General features: G+C 39.0%; 1 protein-coding gene across 1 annotated transcript in view; it reads right to left on the bottom strand.

Moving 5' to 3' along the window:
• Nucleotides 1-292: 292 nt before the first annotated feature.
• The window catches only part of PRELID2 (PRELI domain containing 2), a 95,100-nt gene continuing 76,571 nt past the window's right edge, over nucleotides 293-18,821 (bottom strand). The window contains exons 5-6 of the mRNA XM_075856533.1: nucleotides 12,108-12,213; nucleotides 293-6,183 (exon numbers count right to left, since the gene is read on the bottom strand). Coding sequence (XP_075712648.1) covers nucleotides 6,127-6,183; nucleotides 12,108-12,213 — 163 coding nt within the window. The 3' untranslated portion in view covers nucleotides 293-6,126. The remainder of the gene's footprint in view (nucleotides 6,184-12,107; nucleotides 12,214-18,821) is intronic.

Below are 18,821 nucleotides of genomic sequence, written 5' to 3'. Positions count from 1 at the left end.
GCAAAGGTGTAAAAGTGTTTTATTAACACATCCCAATAACAAAGTGATACGTTTCGACTCCGCAGGACTCCTCAAGTTTTATGCATCAATTGATTGTCCAGAAGGGATCTCTGGACTTGGAATTTGCATCCTGCCGTAATCGAGTGGAGATATTCCGACCAAGTCAGTGCTGTGGATAACCAGTAAACCGTTTGATCAGGGTCATTGACGTGGATGAAGCTGGAACCACTTCTATTGTAATCTAGAATAACCTTGAGCTGGCGCAAACCAAATAGAAGAAGCAAAGAAGCCATTGACTTTAAAAGCAGCTCTTTATTTATTTTTTTTCATATAATTTGACGATGCCGTAATAGATTCAAGGACAAAGTCTAAATATACATGTTCATGATAGGAGTACAATATGCACTTTATAATGTTCTATGAACCGCTACAATTCAGAGATATTTTTACAATATTATAAAAGTAATTTCATTTATATGCACTGAAAAATACAATTGGGTTTGTAATCCTGCAACTCCCCATAAGAGGTTTTGTCCTACCACTTATTGTATACTGCAATAGAGTATGGTATACTGCAAAAACGGTTGTCTGACCACTGGGACCGCCACTCATAAAACAAAGACTCCTGCCCATTCAGCACTCAGAGACTATAATGGGAGCTAACAGAGCCAAAGAGGAACGGCACTCCGACAAGTGCAGCTCTTTCATTTTAGAGATTGGCAAAGGTCTTAGGCTGGGTTCCCACGTAGCGTAAACGCTGCGGAATTTCCACAACGGAAAACCTGCTGCAGAAAATATAAAATCCGCAGCGTTTTCTGGGGTAGCTATGGTTGCATTTTTCTAGCAGAAAAACCTGTGGATTTAGTGATACACATTGGTTATTGCAAACTATATGTGCACCTGTGGATTTCCAACGGTTTTAAGGAATAAAAGCTGTAAAAGCCGCAACACCACAAGCCTGTTGGGGTATTTCTGCTCCCCATTGAAGTCTATGGGCCAAACACGCAGCATCCTCGCACAGAACAAACAGTATAAATTGACATGCTGCGGAATTGAAAAACGAACCGCAGAACACTTTCCGCAGGACTTCTGTGCATTTTTTTTCGGCAGCATGGGCATGATTTTCTAAATCTCATTCACTTTGCGGCTACTGTAGATACTGCTGAATTTTCGCACAGAAGTACGTTGTTGAAATTCTGCAGCATTTACGCTACGTGGGAACCCATCCTTAGTGTCCAAACCCCCTCCCCACTCACATCTAGCGGTATGCCGTATATGAATGGAAGTTCTCTCGACATACACGCTAAACGTAGGGCATAAACGTGATGTGCTCAGGGCCTAAGGGTCACAAAAAGTAAACCATCCCTTCTTTGCGTAGTTTACATACATGTTAATAAAATTTATGTAAAAACAAAAACACATAAACATGGCACCTTATAATCTAAAACGTTGCTGTATGTATAAAACAAAGTGCAACCACTAAGAATCTATCAGTGGTGTCAAAAACAATAAAACTACACAAACAATGTACCTGAGTTGTGACATGCTTTCATCTTGTCAAAAGAATTGCATGGTATAAATCACAAGTTATACATTCGGGCCAATTTCATAATAGAAAGTTAATCAATGTACAGATGTAGCCATCTCTATCTTGACTTAACACCGTAAATATACAGTGGCAGGAAACGTAACTTGACTTTTTCAATGGCTTTTGTTGTGTGATCACGCTGCAGCAAGTTATCAGAGTCAAGATAACTTGGCTACATCTGTATACAGTAATAATAATCTCCGGAAACATGGGTTACAATGACATCATATGATCAATCCCCTCTTTGGATAGTTTACACTTATTGCAATGATCTATGGCTTGCTTATCACATGTATCGCAGCAGAACTCATACTTAGGTCTATGAAATGATGCACTTCTTAATAGCAACAGTGCTACAAATGTCCTTTTGATAAGAATATATAATTAATACATTGAAGTAAAAGTAAGCAAAATTTGATCTACGTCTACGGTGATCAGTTTCAAATAATCCATTAAGTCCTATAAAAAAATTTAATTAAAAAAAAATTAAAATTAAAATTTTTCCCCTCGTTATGTAAACAATAAAAAAATAAACATAATTGGTAACGCCGCATCCGTAAAAGGCTGCATTATTATAGTATAGATTTACTTATCCTGCAAGGTGAACTGTGTAAAAAAAAATTAATAAATAAAAACCGCCAGAATTGTAGTTTTTTAGTCACCTTACCTCAGTTAAAAAAATGGAATAAAAGTGATCAAAAAGTCGTATGTACCCAAAAATTTAACCAATAAAAACTACAACTCGCCCCGGAAAAAGTCCTCACACCGCTCCATAGATAGAAAAATAAAAGACGTTGAAAGTCCCAGAATATGGTGACACACAATTGTATTTTTAACAAATAGGTTTTATGTTGTAAAAACAGCAAAAGATTAAAAAAAAATTATATATAATTTTTAAAATATTTGTTATCACTGGAATCGTATTGACCCGCAAATTAAAAAAAAGTTAACATGTAATTTTTACCGCTTGATGAACACTGTAAAAACGAAACCCAAAAAGACTATGCAGACGTTGCAGTTTTATTTTCTATTCCACCCCACAAAATATATATTTTTTAAGTTTCCTAGGACATTATATTGTAAATTAAATAGTGCCATAAAAAAACTACATCTTGTTCCACAAACAAAAAGCCCTCAAACCGCTTTGTCGATTGAAAAAAAAAAAGAAAAAACTTCATGACTTTTGGAAGGCGGGAGGTAAAAACGGAAAAAAAATAAAAAAAAATAATGGTCTGCAGTGGGAAGGATTTAATATACATGTATAGCAGTCAGAGCTTTGATTTCCTAAAACAGAGCTCCAAATTCTCTGCATAGACCAATTTAAAAAATAAAAGGCTGACTACCCGCAGCCACTAAAGGGAGCTTAGGAGCCAACCATGTACGGTTATACATTGATGCCGCAAGCTCCTTATAGTGGCAGCCACAGGCAGACAGCTTATTATTTTTGCCTGTGAAGAAAATTTAGTGGTTTGTATCAGGAAAAAAAATGCCCGCTATCAACAGATAAAGAAATTAGCACAAAATTTAGAACCTAAAAAAAACATCATAATAGGTGGAAAATAAGTTTTTTTGTTTTTTTTTTATACTGATACAATACAAAAAGATTGTCCCGAGTAAAAGTAAAGAACTACAAATCGATCTAGATTTATTACACACAAATGAGTTGTATGCAGGACTATTCTTATCCCTGTTATAATGATACTCCTAAATTGCTGGACCAGTCGATGAGATTTAGTCACCTAGCTAATAAGGGGGTCACCAGTGCGCAGCGTGGGTGTTTTAAAGATGCATAAAAATGTACCTGTGACATCTGGAAAGGCTCACTGATCAGTTAGTTCCTTGGCAAAACAAACACCATGAAGGAATTTGAGCAGAAAAATGATCCATACGACTTCATTGAGTAGATTATTGAAAAGTACCAGTCCGGGGATGGATACAAACAAAATATCTAAGTCCCTAAATATCCCTTGGAGAACAGTTGAGTCAGTCAATAATAAATAGAACGAATAGGATATTGGTGCAGATCTTCCTACAGCAGGCCAGAAGGGGCCTATGACAACTCTGAAGGAGTTCTACGTAGTCCTTGAGATACGTGAAGGAATGTGCCTGAAATGTTTGCTATAGTTTGCCAAGAAGTATATGGAATACTCTGAAGTCAAGCGGACAGGCCTCGCACTGAAAATACATGGGTGTACCAACGTCATAGCTTATACCAGTTAAAACTAGATCGATTGGTTTTAAAATACTGGTTTGAAATGTTCTCTCGCTTGTTTTAAACATTTATTTTTTTTTTAAATTCTCTTTATCCAAACTGCAACAAGATAAATATTTCAGACTGCCATTTCCTATTCTGTTTATTGTATTTTGAAAGTCTGAAATGTATCTTCATGAAGTCATTTTGGCAAGATATAAAATACACTTCCATGGAGAGATGCTGAATATTACAGTTTTATGGCAGAAGATAAAATAAAACATGGTTTATTGCAAATATCAATAAATTACTTGTATGTGCTGCATACTTTAAAGGAAATTATGGAAGAAAAAAAAAAAAAAGTTCCAAGGTTATACGAGAAGACTTCTATTTACGAGGGGTATTAACATAGATGATGCTATATACTGGTGTTCACACTGTATATGTGTGAGGCAGAAGAATACGAGGCTGTTATCAAGAGAAATTAGCCTGTAAAAACCGGGCGTTTTTGAGACAGATTTGTCAAGTGTTTTTGAAGGGTTTCTTGAAAGCGTTTTCGGCAGAGTCCATAGGAAATTTTAATCGGCCTCAAAAAGTGATGTCACTTTCTTACTAGGAGGCATATTTTATGCCGCGTTTTTGAAACAGCGGCGTAAAGATATGCCTTGTATGTACTGGCAAACGGTTTTCGCAAGTGTTTGCCGCTTTAGGCTCAGAAATATGCCTGACAATACGGTGTGTGAACATACCCTTAGTATATAGTCACACACGGCAGGTTTTGTTCCAAAAATGTTCTGTGACAAACTCTGTTCTATTCATCTGAATGTGGTTGTTTTTGCAGCAGGTGTATGGATTTCTGAAAAGTTCCCTTCAGATGAATGAAAGTGATTTCAGGCACAGAAAATGTATACAACAAAATCTGCCCCATGTGACTGCGCCCTAAGTTGTGCAACTCCTATAGTGCTACAGCGTACGCTTCTTTTAGAATAACCGTTTACATTTAAAAGAGGTTTTCGCAACATAGAACACTTTTTTTTTTATTCTGCATATAGTTATGTTATGGCTTTTTTATTTTTGTTACTTGTTTTATTTTCATTTGACAAAATTTTTATATAACTCTGAGATCTGCAGTATCCTGGAGCCACCAGAAAGACGTAAGTTATCGCCGTTAAAATACAGACAAGCAGTACGGCTCAAGGCTTTCGGTGCATGCCCGTGGCCGTCCTGTTCTTTGGTGTTATCTGTATACTGGTGGCAGGGGAAGGAGCTATTGTGCATGCAAGATCTATGCCCACTGTCTAATAGCCCAGCCAGGCAGGCAAATTGGGACAGAGTATGTTCACGTGCACGTATACAACAGGCACCGCAGTTGGACGTGTTCATGGACAGCCATTTAAGACAAACCGCTTCTCCTCTGAACATGGTAAAAACATTCTGTATATCTTTGTAGAGAATCACTTTCTGTAATTGAAGAAAATTAGATCTTCCATTGGGGAACACATTTAAATATGAGCCCTGTGTTGAGACTACCCCTTTAAGTGACCGGTCACTTAACTAGAATTAGATAAAATGGTTTTAATAGAGGAATGCAAATTTGGAGTCCGGTGATTTGGCTTTTTTCTGTGCAGTCTGAATGGCATTTTATAGGGTCCAGTTCTAACTTCTTTATCTACAGCAGGACGTTATATGAAAAGACTGCCCGTCCTGTTCCCATTATGAATGTTTGTAGCCTGTGCTTTCTACAAGCTGTTCAGTACTGGCATGTATTACAGTCACTTAAAACCAACAATCTGTCACCTCACATATGGGCAGGCTCGGACTGTGCAGCGATACTAGTACAGTACTACTGGATCATCATTAGGTGCTGAATTCTTGCAATGTAACAGGCCCTGCTGCATGTTTTCATCAGACGCACATTGTCTTTATATATATAGTGCATGATGCTCGGGCTCTGCAGACAATGGCAGGCAATGTGGGGACCATCAGTACAATGGATTTAGGTGTGACAAGGCATCCAGCTGAATGGCAGGAAAACTAGCCTTTCATTTTCACATCAATCCGCTCATTCATAAATGCATTTTCCCCCCCTCAGTGAATACAAAGAGATTGAAGTAAATATTTCAACATAATTCGATTTCCAGCGCATTCCGGGATTCTTATTTACAAATTCCTATAAAGAAGTAGGTCGGAAGTTAAAGGTGATGGATCCAATTTAACAAACTGACTGCTTCAATCATTCCTTGAGTGCTTTAGCAATACAAAACCCATTTGAACCTTGAAAAATACTGCACCAATAAAACCTTTAGGGTCCTTTCTGTGTTATGATGCAATTCAGCAAGGTTCAGGGTTAGGAGACAGGGCTGCCATATTTTTCCTCCATGACCTTTTCCATAACTGCAATACTCTGAAAACAGTAAATGATTAAGAGGTTAGTATAAAATAACAGTAATACATAGGTGCACATGAAATGTAAAGTATCTGGTCAGTTACTATATAGTTTGTGGACAGGGTTGTATTTACTATAAAAGCAATTCGGTACATGAGCAGGTCTGCCAATTTTAGAGAAGGCATGTATGAATACTGCCAATCTTGAACTTTTATTTTAGGAGGTATTGTACATATAAAAAGGGTCAGCTTGGGGCACACTTTTAGCCACAAACATGATTTTTTTTTTGTCCTTTTTCTACAAAACATTATGATTTGAGGCAAAACTGTATGAAGGTGCTTAGGAGTGTAACGTGCTGAATGGCAACTCTAAAACTGGAATGAAGAGAGATGCACATGCGCAGCCACTCATCCGATCATTCTTTTCCTGGATGCAGCAACCGGTGGCCCACCTCTCGGACACCCACCGGTATCCTACAGGTATGCCATAACTCTTAAATCAACAATAAAACTGAAATGGAAATTTCATGCTTCTGAGACCGAGTCTGCCCGAGGAAAAAAAAACAAAAAACAAACTAGCTCTGTATTAATCAGCAGCTGGAGAGAAAAAAATCCTCTTTAAAATAATCAAAATCGTTCCTGGTTACAGAATATGAAACACTTCACATTACATGAAAGAAAGAACGAACAATTTGAATTAAATGAAATCTCATGGATAATTAAATCAAAACACAAATTTCAAGTGTTATTATATTCAAGGATACAGATATATATACGCTTCTGCTATTAACACGTCATCTTCTAAAGGGAGAACTACCATAAGATTATTTTAAAGCGCCTTTTGTGCTTTTTTTTTATGTGAAATTCTTTATTTAATATCAGGGAATACATTTACAGTCCCCATGTTAGGTGCCCCATTGACAACAGTTCCTGTCCTCCTATGCCTCGGCATCTAGATTTGCTCAGAGGCACTGGTACTCGTAGCAAACCAATTACAAGAGGCATCTAGCAGCCACTGCGCGGTCACCATGACACCGTGGTCTCCTCTGCTTGCGTTGCATAGCTCCAGCCGTAGGATTAGGATGTGGCGCAGCGTCTGATGTCACTTCTACTGGACCTTAAAGGGGAACCACTCCAGTGTTGCAGTGCTTGGTTATCAGCCGTGGTGGCGAGTTTCCTGGTGTTGGTTCCAGTTGTTCCCTGTGATTTTCCGCTGTTTAACCCTGCTTTTTTTCTTGACTTTGCTTTATCTGACCCTGCCTCCTGATTAAAGTTGGTCAAAGACAGCGGGTATCCCCGCGGAAATTAAACTGTAAACGTTTAAATGTTAATAAACCGTCTTAGGATACCTCAGGGTTTCCTAATACGGTTTCGGTCTGAATTTATTCTGTCAGAAACTAAACTCCGGCCAGAATGGGCTGAATCAGGAACGCTCATCACTAATGTCTGCCGTGAGTTTCTGAAAACTCATCCAGAACGAAGACTGTTTACAGCTAAAGGCTTCTTACAAAATTATCTAGTCCAGGCAATCCTCTTTGATAAACAATCTGGATTCCATACGAAGGCTACATTCACACGACAGTGAAAAACGGCCATGTGACGGGCGTTTTTATAATGCTAGTGACACAGCCGTTTTCAGAACAATGAAGTTCTATGGGTGTATTCATATGGCCGTTCTTTTAACGGCCCGTGAATACCAGCCATCAAAAAATAGGACATGTCCTATTTTTGGCTGTTTTCACGGCCAGACAGCTCCCATAGAAGACAATGGATACGTTTTTAGCGGCCATTTTTCAGGAATCAATCCTTGTAACAGCCGATAAAAACAGAGCCTGGACAAGGACTCCCCACACACAGCGCTACTTTGAGCGCTGAGCCCGTGGAAACCCCAGACAGTACGGTCTTTCAACTATGGCGTACCCGGCCAGAAAAACACAAGATCTCTGGCCGGGGACAGTGGCTCCCTGTGACCCCCCCCCATGTAGATAGCACCCCCTGCCCAGACCCCGCTCTGCCCTGGAATTCCGCTCCTGGAGAAGCAACTGGCGTCACTATCCATTTATGGACAGTGATGTCAAGGGGTTACTCCTGGAGCAGAATCCCCGGCCAGAGGGCTGCAGAGGATTCTGCTCATAGAGAAAGCCTCTGATGTCACTGTCCATATATGGACAGAGACGTCAGGTGCTCGGTCTATGAGCGGAATCCCCAGGCAGAGGGATTCGACTCCTACAGGGAGTTACGATATCTACAGCGGGGTGCTAGCTACAAGGGGGTGGTGATATTTACATGGACACTATATGGGAGGAGTGGCACTATCTATAGGGGACACTGGCACCATCTACATGGGCACTGTAGTACTATGTGGGCTCTAGCACTTTGTATGTGGGCACTGTGGTACTATGTGGGCACTGTGGCACTAGCTACAGTAGGCACTGTAGTACTATGAGCACTGTGGCACTATGTATAGCGGGCATTGTGGCACTATGTGGGTACTGGCACTTTATATGTGGGAAATATGGCACATCACTGTGGCACTGTCTACAGTGCGCACGGTGGTACTATGTGGGCATTATCTACAGTGGGCACTATCTACAGGAACATTGCAGCACTATCTACATAGGAACTGCGGTGGTTTCAGGGGGTTAGGGACAAAAAAAATAAAAAAAACCTGACAAATTAAAACAATCTTTTTTTTTTCTTTTTTTTAACGCCCATGAAAAACGGATGGCAAACGGATGACAAACGGCCATTAAAAACGGATAGACAGACTGGAAATGGATGAAAATTTGGAGAGACACTAATGCATAACGGCCATGAAAAATTGACAGTTGATCAGTTTTTAATGGCCATCTTCTTTCACTGTCCTGTGAATGTAGCCTAAGGCCCCATGCACAGGAACGTGTTTTTGCGGCCGCAATTCCACCGAAAATCCACGGGAGAATTGCGGCCCCATTCATTTCTATGGGGCCATGCACACGACCGTAGTTTTTACGGTCCGTGCATGGCCCGGGAGCCCGCACCGCAGAAAGAACGGACCTGTCTTATTACGGCCGTGTTCTGCGGTCCGGGCTCATTCAAAATAATTCCGTTTGGAAGTTTGAGCCAGATTTTCCTCTCCCTGCACGCAGATTTTTGCTCGCGGCCATTGAGCGCCGCGGGCATAAAACGCAGCGAAATACGCTTTCTCTGCCTCCCATTGATGTCAATGGGAGGTCAGAGGCGTAAACACCCGAAGATAGGGCATGTCCCTTCTTTCCCTGTTTTACAGCTTGCGGGAAAAAGACGCCTCCGCCTCCCATTGAAATCAATGGGAGGCATTTTTGGTCAGTTTTTGACTAATTTTGCCGCGCGGTTTCTGCGTAAAAAAAACCTGTGAATATAGCCTTAGGCAGCAAGCCTTTTACGTTCACTGTGTAGAACACCAGTTATATTAAGATAGACTTCTATTTGCAGTAAACTAATATGGTAAATCATCAACTCACTGCTTCTATGAGAAAGAAAATCTACATTCAGTGATAAAAGTAGTAAGATCCATTACAGGTAACTTTGCAGTAAAGCATTGCATCTTATGAGCATTACCAGTCCAAACATGTTGATCTGAGCTGCAGGAATTTAATTTGCGTTGCGGATAGGGATATGCTAGAAGCACAGGAAACCTATATTACCTAAGATTAAGCTTCCCACACTTGCAGCTGAAGGTTTAAAAGGCTTATCATTCACTTAAAAGTAGAACAATGACCATTTGCTATTCACTAGAATGTTTGTGGGTCTCGTGCTGAGGTTTTTAATATTCTCTTTCTATTCTGACAACATGAAATCACCTAGCATTTTCCCCAAAGCTTCTGATAAAATAAGCACATGGCTAAAATATACAGGTTCTTGTAAATGTGGGGGTAACAAATGCACTATTTGTCAATTTATGATGATTTCAAAACAATTTAACATCTTTTTCCACTAATATTTATTTTCCTATAAAGTCTTTTATTAATTGCAATACTACTTATGTGGTATATGTTATATCTTGCAATATTTGTAAAATACAATATGTAGGATGCACTATAAGACCTTTAAAAAGGAGAATAGCTGAACATTTAGCAGATATTAAAAACTTAAACAAAATTAACATCTCAGGAGAAGCAAAACATTTCAGAGAAATACACCAAGATAACATCAGTACATTAAAAGTTTGTGGCTTGGAAAGAGTATTCTGTCCAAAAAGAGGGGGAAATTGGAAAAAAACTCCTGCTTAACAGAGAAGCTCTATGGATTTTGAAATTAGACACTCGTTTTCCAACTGGTATGAATTATAGGAATGACTTGATGTATATTTACTAATTAAATCTGGAAAATATCCATCTCAAAAAAATCCTAAAATTCATTACATTTCCAAATAAACGATGAAATTATAATTAATATCACCATCAACTAAATTATACTAATAAACACTTACATATAAAAAATCCATTAGAGTAAAAACGGTCTTATTTTTCTCTCTTGTAAAAGATTGTCTCACAATAACGTTCAAGTGAAGCTGTCTATTCAGTTCCATGGAATGGAAAAACTTTATTCAAGTTAAACTTAATTATGTTGTATGAGTATAATCAGTTTTTTTTATCTATGGACAGCGTCTTTATAACAATGTTTAAAGTGGAGCTGTCCCTTCAGCACCAAGGAGACAGCAGTGACCGGCAATTTAAAAATACGTACAATATGCCAGCCAATTTTTTCAACAATAACAAAAATCTCAACCTAATTTAAGTTTAGACTATACAATTGTTTCAGCAGTCACTATACATTTTATTAGTATTTTGCCCAATAAAATTGAAATGTATTATATATACACATCTCCATTGGCCGAAATATTGCGAGGGTTACAGTCTAAATAATTAATTTTGTTATTCTAACAATCTCTATGTTATTAATCATTAATAATTGTTTTTTTTATCTATGGACAGCGCCTTTATAACAATGTTTAAAGTGGAGCTGTCCCTTTAGTACCACCGAGACAGCAGTGACCGGCAATCTAAAAATACGCCAATTTCTTCAATAACATAAATAAAAATTCTTAACCTAACGAATGGAGAGGAGTGCATGACGCTGATTGGTCAGCGTCATACACTCCTCTGTACAACGCCCACTTCGTCGAAGAAACTCATTAGCATAAACCAAATTCGCTAATAAAGTGGTAAAAATAGATCGTTTTTTTAAATAAAAAGCACTGTTGTCACCTACATTATAGCGCCGATCTCCTTATGTAGGAGATAGGACACTTATAATGTGGTGACAGAGCCTCTTTAACTGAATGAGATTATAACATTTTCAAATGACCCTCTCTGATCTTGATTTTTAAAAAAGATTAATCTTCAAATTATTAAAGGATTGAAATAAGTTTTAAAAATTTAGTTCAAATATTGCCGAACTTAAAAATTATATTTTTCTAAATATTTGCAATGAAGACCAAATTCTACTTTAAGTTGTTCAAAAGATTTAAAAGAATTTCCAATATACAAATGAGAATAGAAATGCTCAGTTTCTAACCGCACTGTGAATACAATTTTATAAAATCCCACTTTTGTACTACACTGTATTAAAGAGGCCAGATTTTAATTTACCAGAAGCAAATGCTACCCATCTTTTGGAACACCATTTTATGGTGGATATATATTTTTAAACTACGTAAGAAGTTGCATCTCTAATAGCTTAGTAGCTCAGCTACTATATTGCATTGTATTACTTTTGAACCATGCTCTTTTAAGAAAAAAAATCTTATTAAAAAGCGCATGCGTTTTACAGTCCAAGGAGGCCCAGCGGCGACAGCCCCTCTGATTTTTTTATTTTTCGAAGCACAATGCCCCATGGGACTCTTTGTGCTGTGCCCTAGAAATAAGGCCGAAGTTTAGGCGGCGAGGTCTTTTTTTCATTAACTAATAAAATTGACATTACCTTTTTAGCACCTTGTTTCAAAAAGGTTTGTGCAAATTTTTCCAGGACACAGTTGAGATATCCAGCGCCAGTGATTTTTATGGACCCTTTCTGACTGAATTCCGTCCTGCATGTGAAAATGAATGAGGAAACATTTATCATAATCCGCACATTTCACAACCTCTAACTTAAACACATACAATAATAAAAAGCATAGTAACAATTTTCTTTTAAGTATAACAATGAACTTACACAAAACTGTTCAGTATTTGTAACATCCTCAGCCACTGTGTTTACTTAACATTTATCTGATGCTTCCATACCACTATGTGGCTGTGTTCACATCAGCGTTGCGTTTCCGTTCATGGGTTCCGATGCAGCTTTCGGTCGGAGGAACCCATGAATGGAAACTAAAGCTTTCGTCTGCATTACCATGGATTTCAATGGTAATGCTTCCATTTGCCTCAGTTTCCGTTCCATGAAGTTTCCGTTTATTTTGCGGACAGAATAGCAGTCTTTCCGCCAAAAAAAAAAATCACTTTACGGAACTGAAACAAACGGAAACCAATGCAAACGAAAGTATTATCATTGAAATCCATAGTAATGCAGACAAAAGCTTTAGTTTCTGTTTGGCTGTCTGTTCATGGGTTCCTCCGACTGAAAGCGGCAACAGAACCCATGAACGGAAAAGCAACAGTGATGTGAACAGGCCCTAATAAGTATTGTCCAAAGCTGGTCCTGTCTTTTGCCTAAGAGAAGTGCATACCTGATACAATACATCTCCCAAGGATTATCACCTAAACTGCTATATGTTGTTGAATCTTCTGCATTAATACAAAGGGTACAGGGCAGTGCGGATATACTAAACACACTACAGCAAAATTAGTGGGGTAAAGTATGGTAACAACACCCAAAATTTGACCCATTTAAAGTTAGGTAAAAAAAAAAAAATTATAATAAATAAAAATTGACTACAGTAACATTATCTAAACACGTACAAGATTCTGCATGGATTAACTTGATCAAATATCTTTATAGAAGCTGCATCTCCTTTATTTCCGGACAATTCAAAATCCCATTTCCTACAGCAACCACTAAGTGGAGCTTACAAAATACAAATAAACTCATAATACAACATCTGTGGCGTAACCCCCGCATCCCCCCCCCCCCCTCATTGAAGCTGCAGGCAGTCAGAATGTTTTCTCTATGGTTTTGTGAAGGAAGCAGGGGATTTGGAGTGAATACAGAGCTCCCACCCTCTAAAGATAGATTGTAAAACGAATATGCACAGAATGTTGGACCTAAAAGAGAACCCATTTCAACATGTGGGAATTCACATTGAAGGTAGAGACACAAACAGCTAAAAACCTGCAATGGATTTTATTGAAGTAAATCCGAGGCGTAGTACATTAGCAGCAGAGTGGGAGAGATTTTAAAAACACACACATTTTTTTTTTCCAGCAGTATTTCCAAATCGGACATCGAACCTGCACCACAATTTGGGTGGAATTCAATGCAGGTTCCAGGACTAATACGCCGTTTACTTTTTTACGCAATGTATCCGCCCTGTGTGTGTCCTTACCACAAGGGACCTTTCAGCTCTCCTGACATGTCTGTTTTAGTAAATACTTGTGTTTCCCTTAAAATAACGACTCAGAAGCATATTTTCTTAGAACTCTGCTCTGTACATTCCTGTTGTTCCTCCTGCAAATTTATGAATAAATTGACAACCGGGTGTCATCAGTGGTGTGTGTGCCTCTGGACACTGTCAGACTGTAATCAGTGCTCAGTCTCAGACTGTGTAGGGACACCTTTGACAAGGGGAATGATAACTCAAAGTTGCTAATTTATTTATAAATTTATAGAAAAACCGCACAATGCAAAGTTCTAAAGAAAAAAAAAGATACTCCAGAATTGTGATTTTTATGGGGCATACAAAATTTCACTAAAAGACATGTCATGAGAGCAGACAGATCCTCTTTAAAGTGTTTATGGCTTTAGTATAAAACAAAACAACTTGTACAGAGGACATTGAATGATGGAAGTACAATTAGGTATTTTTAAAAAAATTTTTTTTTTTACATACACGTTAGTGCATAAAACGTGTGTGTTACTTAATAGGACATAATTGGGGTGTTTGTTTGCTGGATGAAATCTACACAGTCACATTTTAAGTGACTAAATGAAGCGGAACCTAATTACTGGGGAGATACACACTCAAGTCACATTATTATGGCCACCAGCTAATATCCAGAGTAACCGCCGTGTACAGCACTGACAGCAGCTAGATGGGCTGAGAGTGACTCAATAAGGTGCTGGTAGGTGGTCTCCAGTATCTGGAGCCATGCGGACTGCAGTGCATCCCACATTTGCTGGAGGGTCCGTGGGGGGAGGATGCACAGAGCAAACAAGACGATCGAGGTGGTCCCACAGATGCTCAATTCGGTTCCAGTTTGGCGAATTAGGGGGCCAGGGAAGTACTTGTAATACTTGGTTGTGCTCTTACAACCACTGTCAGACATTTCTAGCCATGTGACATGTCGCATTGTAGTGCTGGAAAATTCCATCTGCCCCAGGGAAGACCAACAGCATTAATGGGTGGACGTGATCTGCAATGATGGACGCACACCCAAATCAGATCAGAGCACCTTCCACATGGATGAATGGGCCCAGAGAATGGCATGAAAAAATTCCCCAGACCATAGCACTGCCGCCACTAGCTTGTGTTCTTCCAGCAATGGTTGCAGGGCTTTTGTTCAGAGGTTTCTCACCTGACACGCCAACATCCATCCGTTTGATGAAGCAGAAAACGTGACTCATCGGAGAAGGCAACTCTTTGCCAATAATCGGTGGTCCAATTCCGATACTGCCATGCAAATTGAAGCTTTTTTTCCCATGCAACTTTGTTAGCATAGGAGCAGTGACCATCCGTCTGCTTCGGAGCCCCATACGCAGTAGGGTTTGCTGAACTGTTTTAGACACACGTCAGTTAGCCCCCTTGTTGATTTTCACGGTGAAGCTCCACTATAGCGTGTAGTTCAGCCATCGCGAACTTCGTAGCCGACGTTCACCTCTCACATCAACGGCACGTGATGCTCTGCAGTTTCCACATCGGTTATTCCCAATGGAGCCTTATGTTCACTCACGATACACTTTCACCACAGCTGAACGCGAACAGTTAAACTGCGCTGTTTGAGAAATACTGCCCCCTTGGCCTGAAAGCCAATAATCATCCCTTTTTGCATCTCTGCTAAATCGCCCCTTTTACCCATGGCAACAACGACCGATCGCACACCTTATATACCCACCAACCCAACCCACGACACTTCCTTCATGGGCAACGTGCTTCAGACTTTGAGAGTAGAAGGTCGTTATAATAATGTGACTCGACGGTGTAGATGTAGTTGGTGGGAAGATCTACAGGTGAGTGGTGCAATGAGGAAGGAACATGCCAAGATTATGTTATGAACTGTAGAGAAAAGTTTTCAAACTCCCAGTTTATAGAAAGAAACAGTTCTATGTATAATTTAATAGAGCTTTTTTTTTTTTTTTTTTTTTTTTTTTTTTAAATATACAGTACCTAATACAGACTGTGAATATATATGTGTATAGGAGATCTACCTGTAATATCCTGGTATTAGCCTAAATGGCTTTTGGATTACACCTTTCAAGCCCTAATATTCACAGCTATTAAAAAGGTAAAGTCTGTGCCAAATATCTAAATGCTAACCGTTTTGTTTTTTTTAAATAAGTTCTGTATTTTCCAAACTATTTTGAAAGGTCCACTAAACCTAAAGTGCAAAGCTTATAAGAGAGTTGCTAGTGTCTAACACAAATCTGCATGTAAGGGCCTGTTCACATCACCGTTCGCTTTTCGTTCCGGGGTTCCGTCGGAGGCTTCCGTCGGGTGAACCCCCGCAACGGAAAGTGAAACCACATTTTCCGTTTCAGTCACCATTGATATCAATGGTGATGGAAACAAAGCTAATGGTTTCCTTTCGTCACCATTCCGGCAGGTTTCCGGTTTTCCGACGGAATCAATAGCGCAGTCGACTCCGCTATTGATTCCGTCATTAAAACGGAAACCAGCCGGAATGGTGAAGAACGGAAACCATTAGAAAGGTTTCCGTCACCATTGATACCAATAGTGACGGAAACGGAAGCTGGGGTTTCAGTTTGACTTTCCGTTGCGGGGTTCACCCGACGGAACCCCGGAACGGAAAGCCAACGCTGATGTGAACAGGCCCTCAACGATGCTGAAGGTTATTAGAACTGTATGTACTGGAGAGAAATTAGTGGTCATAGAAATAGACATTGTCCTAGGCTTCCCATTCATGACTACTACAACCAAGCATTCAATCAATCATATACTACATGTAGGTAAGATAAAGTATGGTCAGTTTCTCTTTAAGAAAGGAAATTCTAGAATTATATTGAAAATAATTATACAAAAAAGTAGCTATGATTAAAACATGATCTCATACAAGGTATAAAACTACAGTGTTGCATGAACTTAAAGGGGTTGTCCACTTCTAGAAAATGAGTTATTTTTTGTATAATTAAGTTATAGACTTATCCAATATACGAGGGGAAGTCAAAAATTATCCGCACTCCGGTTATATTAAAACTTCTGTTGGTCTGTCTTATCAGCTCTTTCCGTACGAGCTCGCTGTATCCCCAGTCACTGCTCGGCAGGTTTGAATGTGTTACTTCTAATTATTTGTGACTGCAGCGCTAGACACAATGGTTGCTCCACTTGTGATTTGCACAAAAGAGCAGCGTGCAGTGATTCTTTTTTGTGATCTGGTGCGGATAGTTATGCACAGCATGGAGAAAGTGTTTTGTCACGAAGAAGTGTGTATGAATGGAGAGAGAAGTTCAAAGAAGCGTCAGCCACGAGGAGGGAGCCTGACGCCTGTGCACGACTGATGACATCATTGAGCGTGTACGTAAACTGATTCTATTGTATAGACGCTCATGTGTATGGTCCACTGAAGGAAGCCCTACGAGGACGAAGATTTACATCTGATGAAGAGGTGAAGACAGCAGTGCATTTGTGGCTCGCAGCTTAGCCTAAAACATTTTTTAATGTGGGAATACGAAAGCTTGTTGACAGATGGAGAAAGTGTATCGAAAAGCAAGGAGCTTATGTAAAAAATTATGTATTTGTCGTCTCTAAAAAGTTTATTAAAATAAATTCTGCAGCCAGAGTGCTGATAATTTTTAATTCGCCTTCATACTTTCTGCATTAATTCATCACGGTCTTTAACCCCTTAAGGACGCAGCCTTGTTTTGGCCTTAAGGCTCAGAGCCCATTTTTCAAATCTGACATATTTCACTTTATGTGGCAATAACGTCGGAATGCTTAAACCTATCCAAACGATTCTGAGATTGTTTTCTCGTGACACATTAGGCTTTATGTTAGTGGTAAAATTTGGATGATATATTCAGTGTTTATTGGTGAAAAATTGCAAAATTAAGAGAAAATTTATAAAAAATAAAATTTTTCAGAATTTAAATGCATCTGCTTGTAAAAAGAGACGGTTATACCACCCAAAATAGTTACTAGTTCACATTTCCCATATGTCTACTTTAGATTGGCATTGTTTTTTGAACACTCTTATTTTTCTTGGACGTTACAAGGCTTAGAACATAAACCGCAATTTCTCATATTTTTAAGAAAATTTCAAAAGCCTTTTTTTTAAGGTACCTGTTCAGTTTCGAAGTGGCTTTGAGGGGCCTATGTATTAGAAACCACCATAAAACACACCATTTTGAAAACTAGACCCCCAAAGTATTTAAAACAGCAATTAGAAAGTTTACTTAACCCTTCAGGCATTTCACAGAAATTAAAGCAAAGTAGAGGTGAAATTTGCAAATTTAATTTTTCTTGCTGAATTTCAATTGTATTCTATTTTTTTCTGTAACACAGAAGGTTTTACCAGAGAAACACTACTAAATATGTATTGTCCAGATTCTGTAGTTTTTAGAAATGTCCCACATGTGGCTCTACTGCGCTCGTGGACTAAAACACAAGCCCTAGAAGCAAAGAAGCACCTAGTGCATTTTGAGGCCTCTTTTTTATTAGAATATATTTTAGGCAGCATGCCAGGTTTGAAGAGGTGTTGAGGTGCCAAAACAGTAGGAATCCCCCAAAAGTGACCCCATTTCGGAAACTACACCCCCTCAAGGAGTTCATTTATGGTTGTTGTTACCATTTTGACCCCACAGTTTTTTCACAGCACGTATTTGCATTGGGCTGTGAAATTAAAAAAATGAAATTTTTTCCAATAAGATGTCATTTTTGATAAAAATGTCTTATTTTCACAGGGAACAAAATACCCCCTTTTGTTGCCCAATTTCTCCTGAGTGCAGCAATACCCCATTGGTGGCGATAAACTGCCGTTTGGGCCCATGGGTGGCCTCAGAAGGGAAGGAGCGCTGTGTGTTCTTTGGAGTGCAGATTTTGCTGGATTGGTTTTCGGGTGCCATGTCGCATTTGCAGAGCCCCAGAGGTATCAAAGCAATGGAAACCCACCAGAAGTGACCCCATTTTGGAAACTACACCCCTGAAGGAATTCATTTATGGTTGTTGTTACCATTTTGAATGCACAGTTTTTCACAGCACCTATTTGAATTGGGCTGTGAAATAAAAAAAATGTCATGTCATTTTTTTATCAAAATTTCTTATTTTCACAAGAAATAAAACACCCCATTTTGTTGCCCAATTTGTCC

Source organism: Rhinoderma darwinii, chromosome 3 (genome assembly GCF_050947455.1).
Source record: "Rhinoderma darwinii isolate aRhiDar2 chromosome 3, aRhiDar2.hap1, whole genome shotgun sequence".
Taxonomy (NCBI): Eukaryota; Metazoa; Chordata; class Amphibia; order Anura; family Rhinodermatidae; genus Rhinoderma; species Rhinoderma darwinii.
The sequence above is the reverse complement of the archived record's forward strand: the minus strand, read 5'-3'. Positions and strand labels throughout refer to the sequence as shown.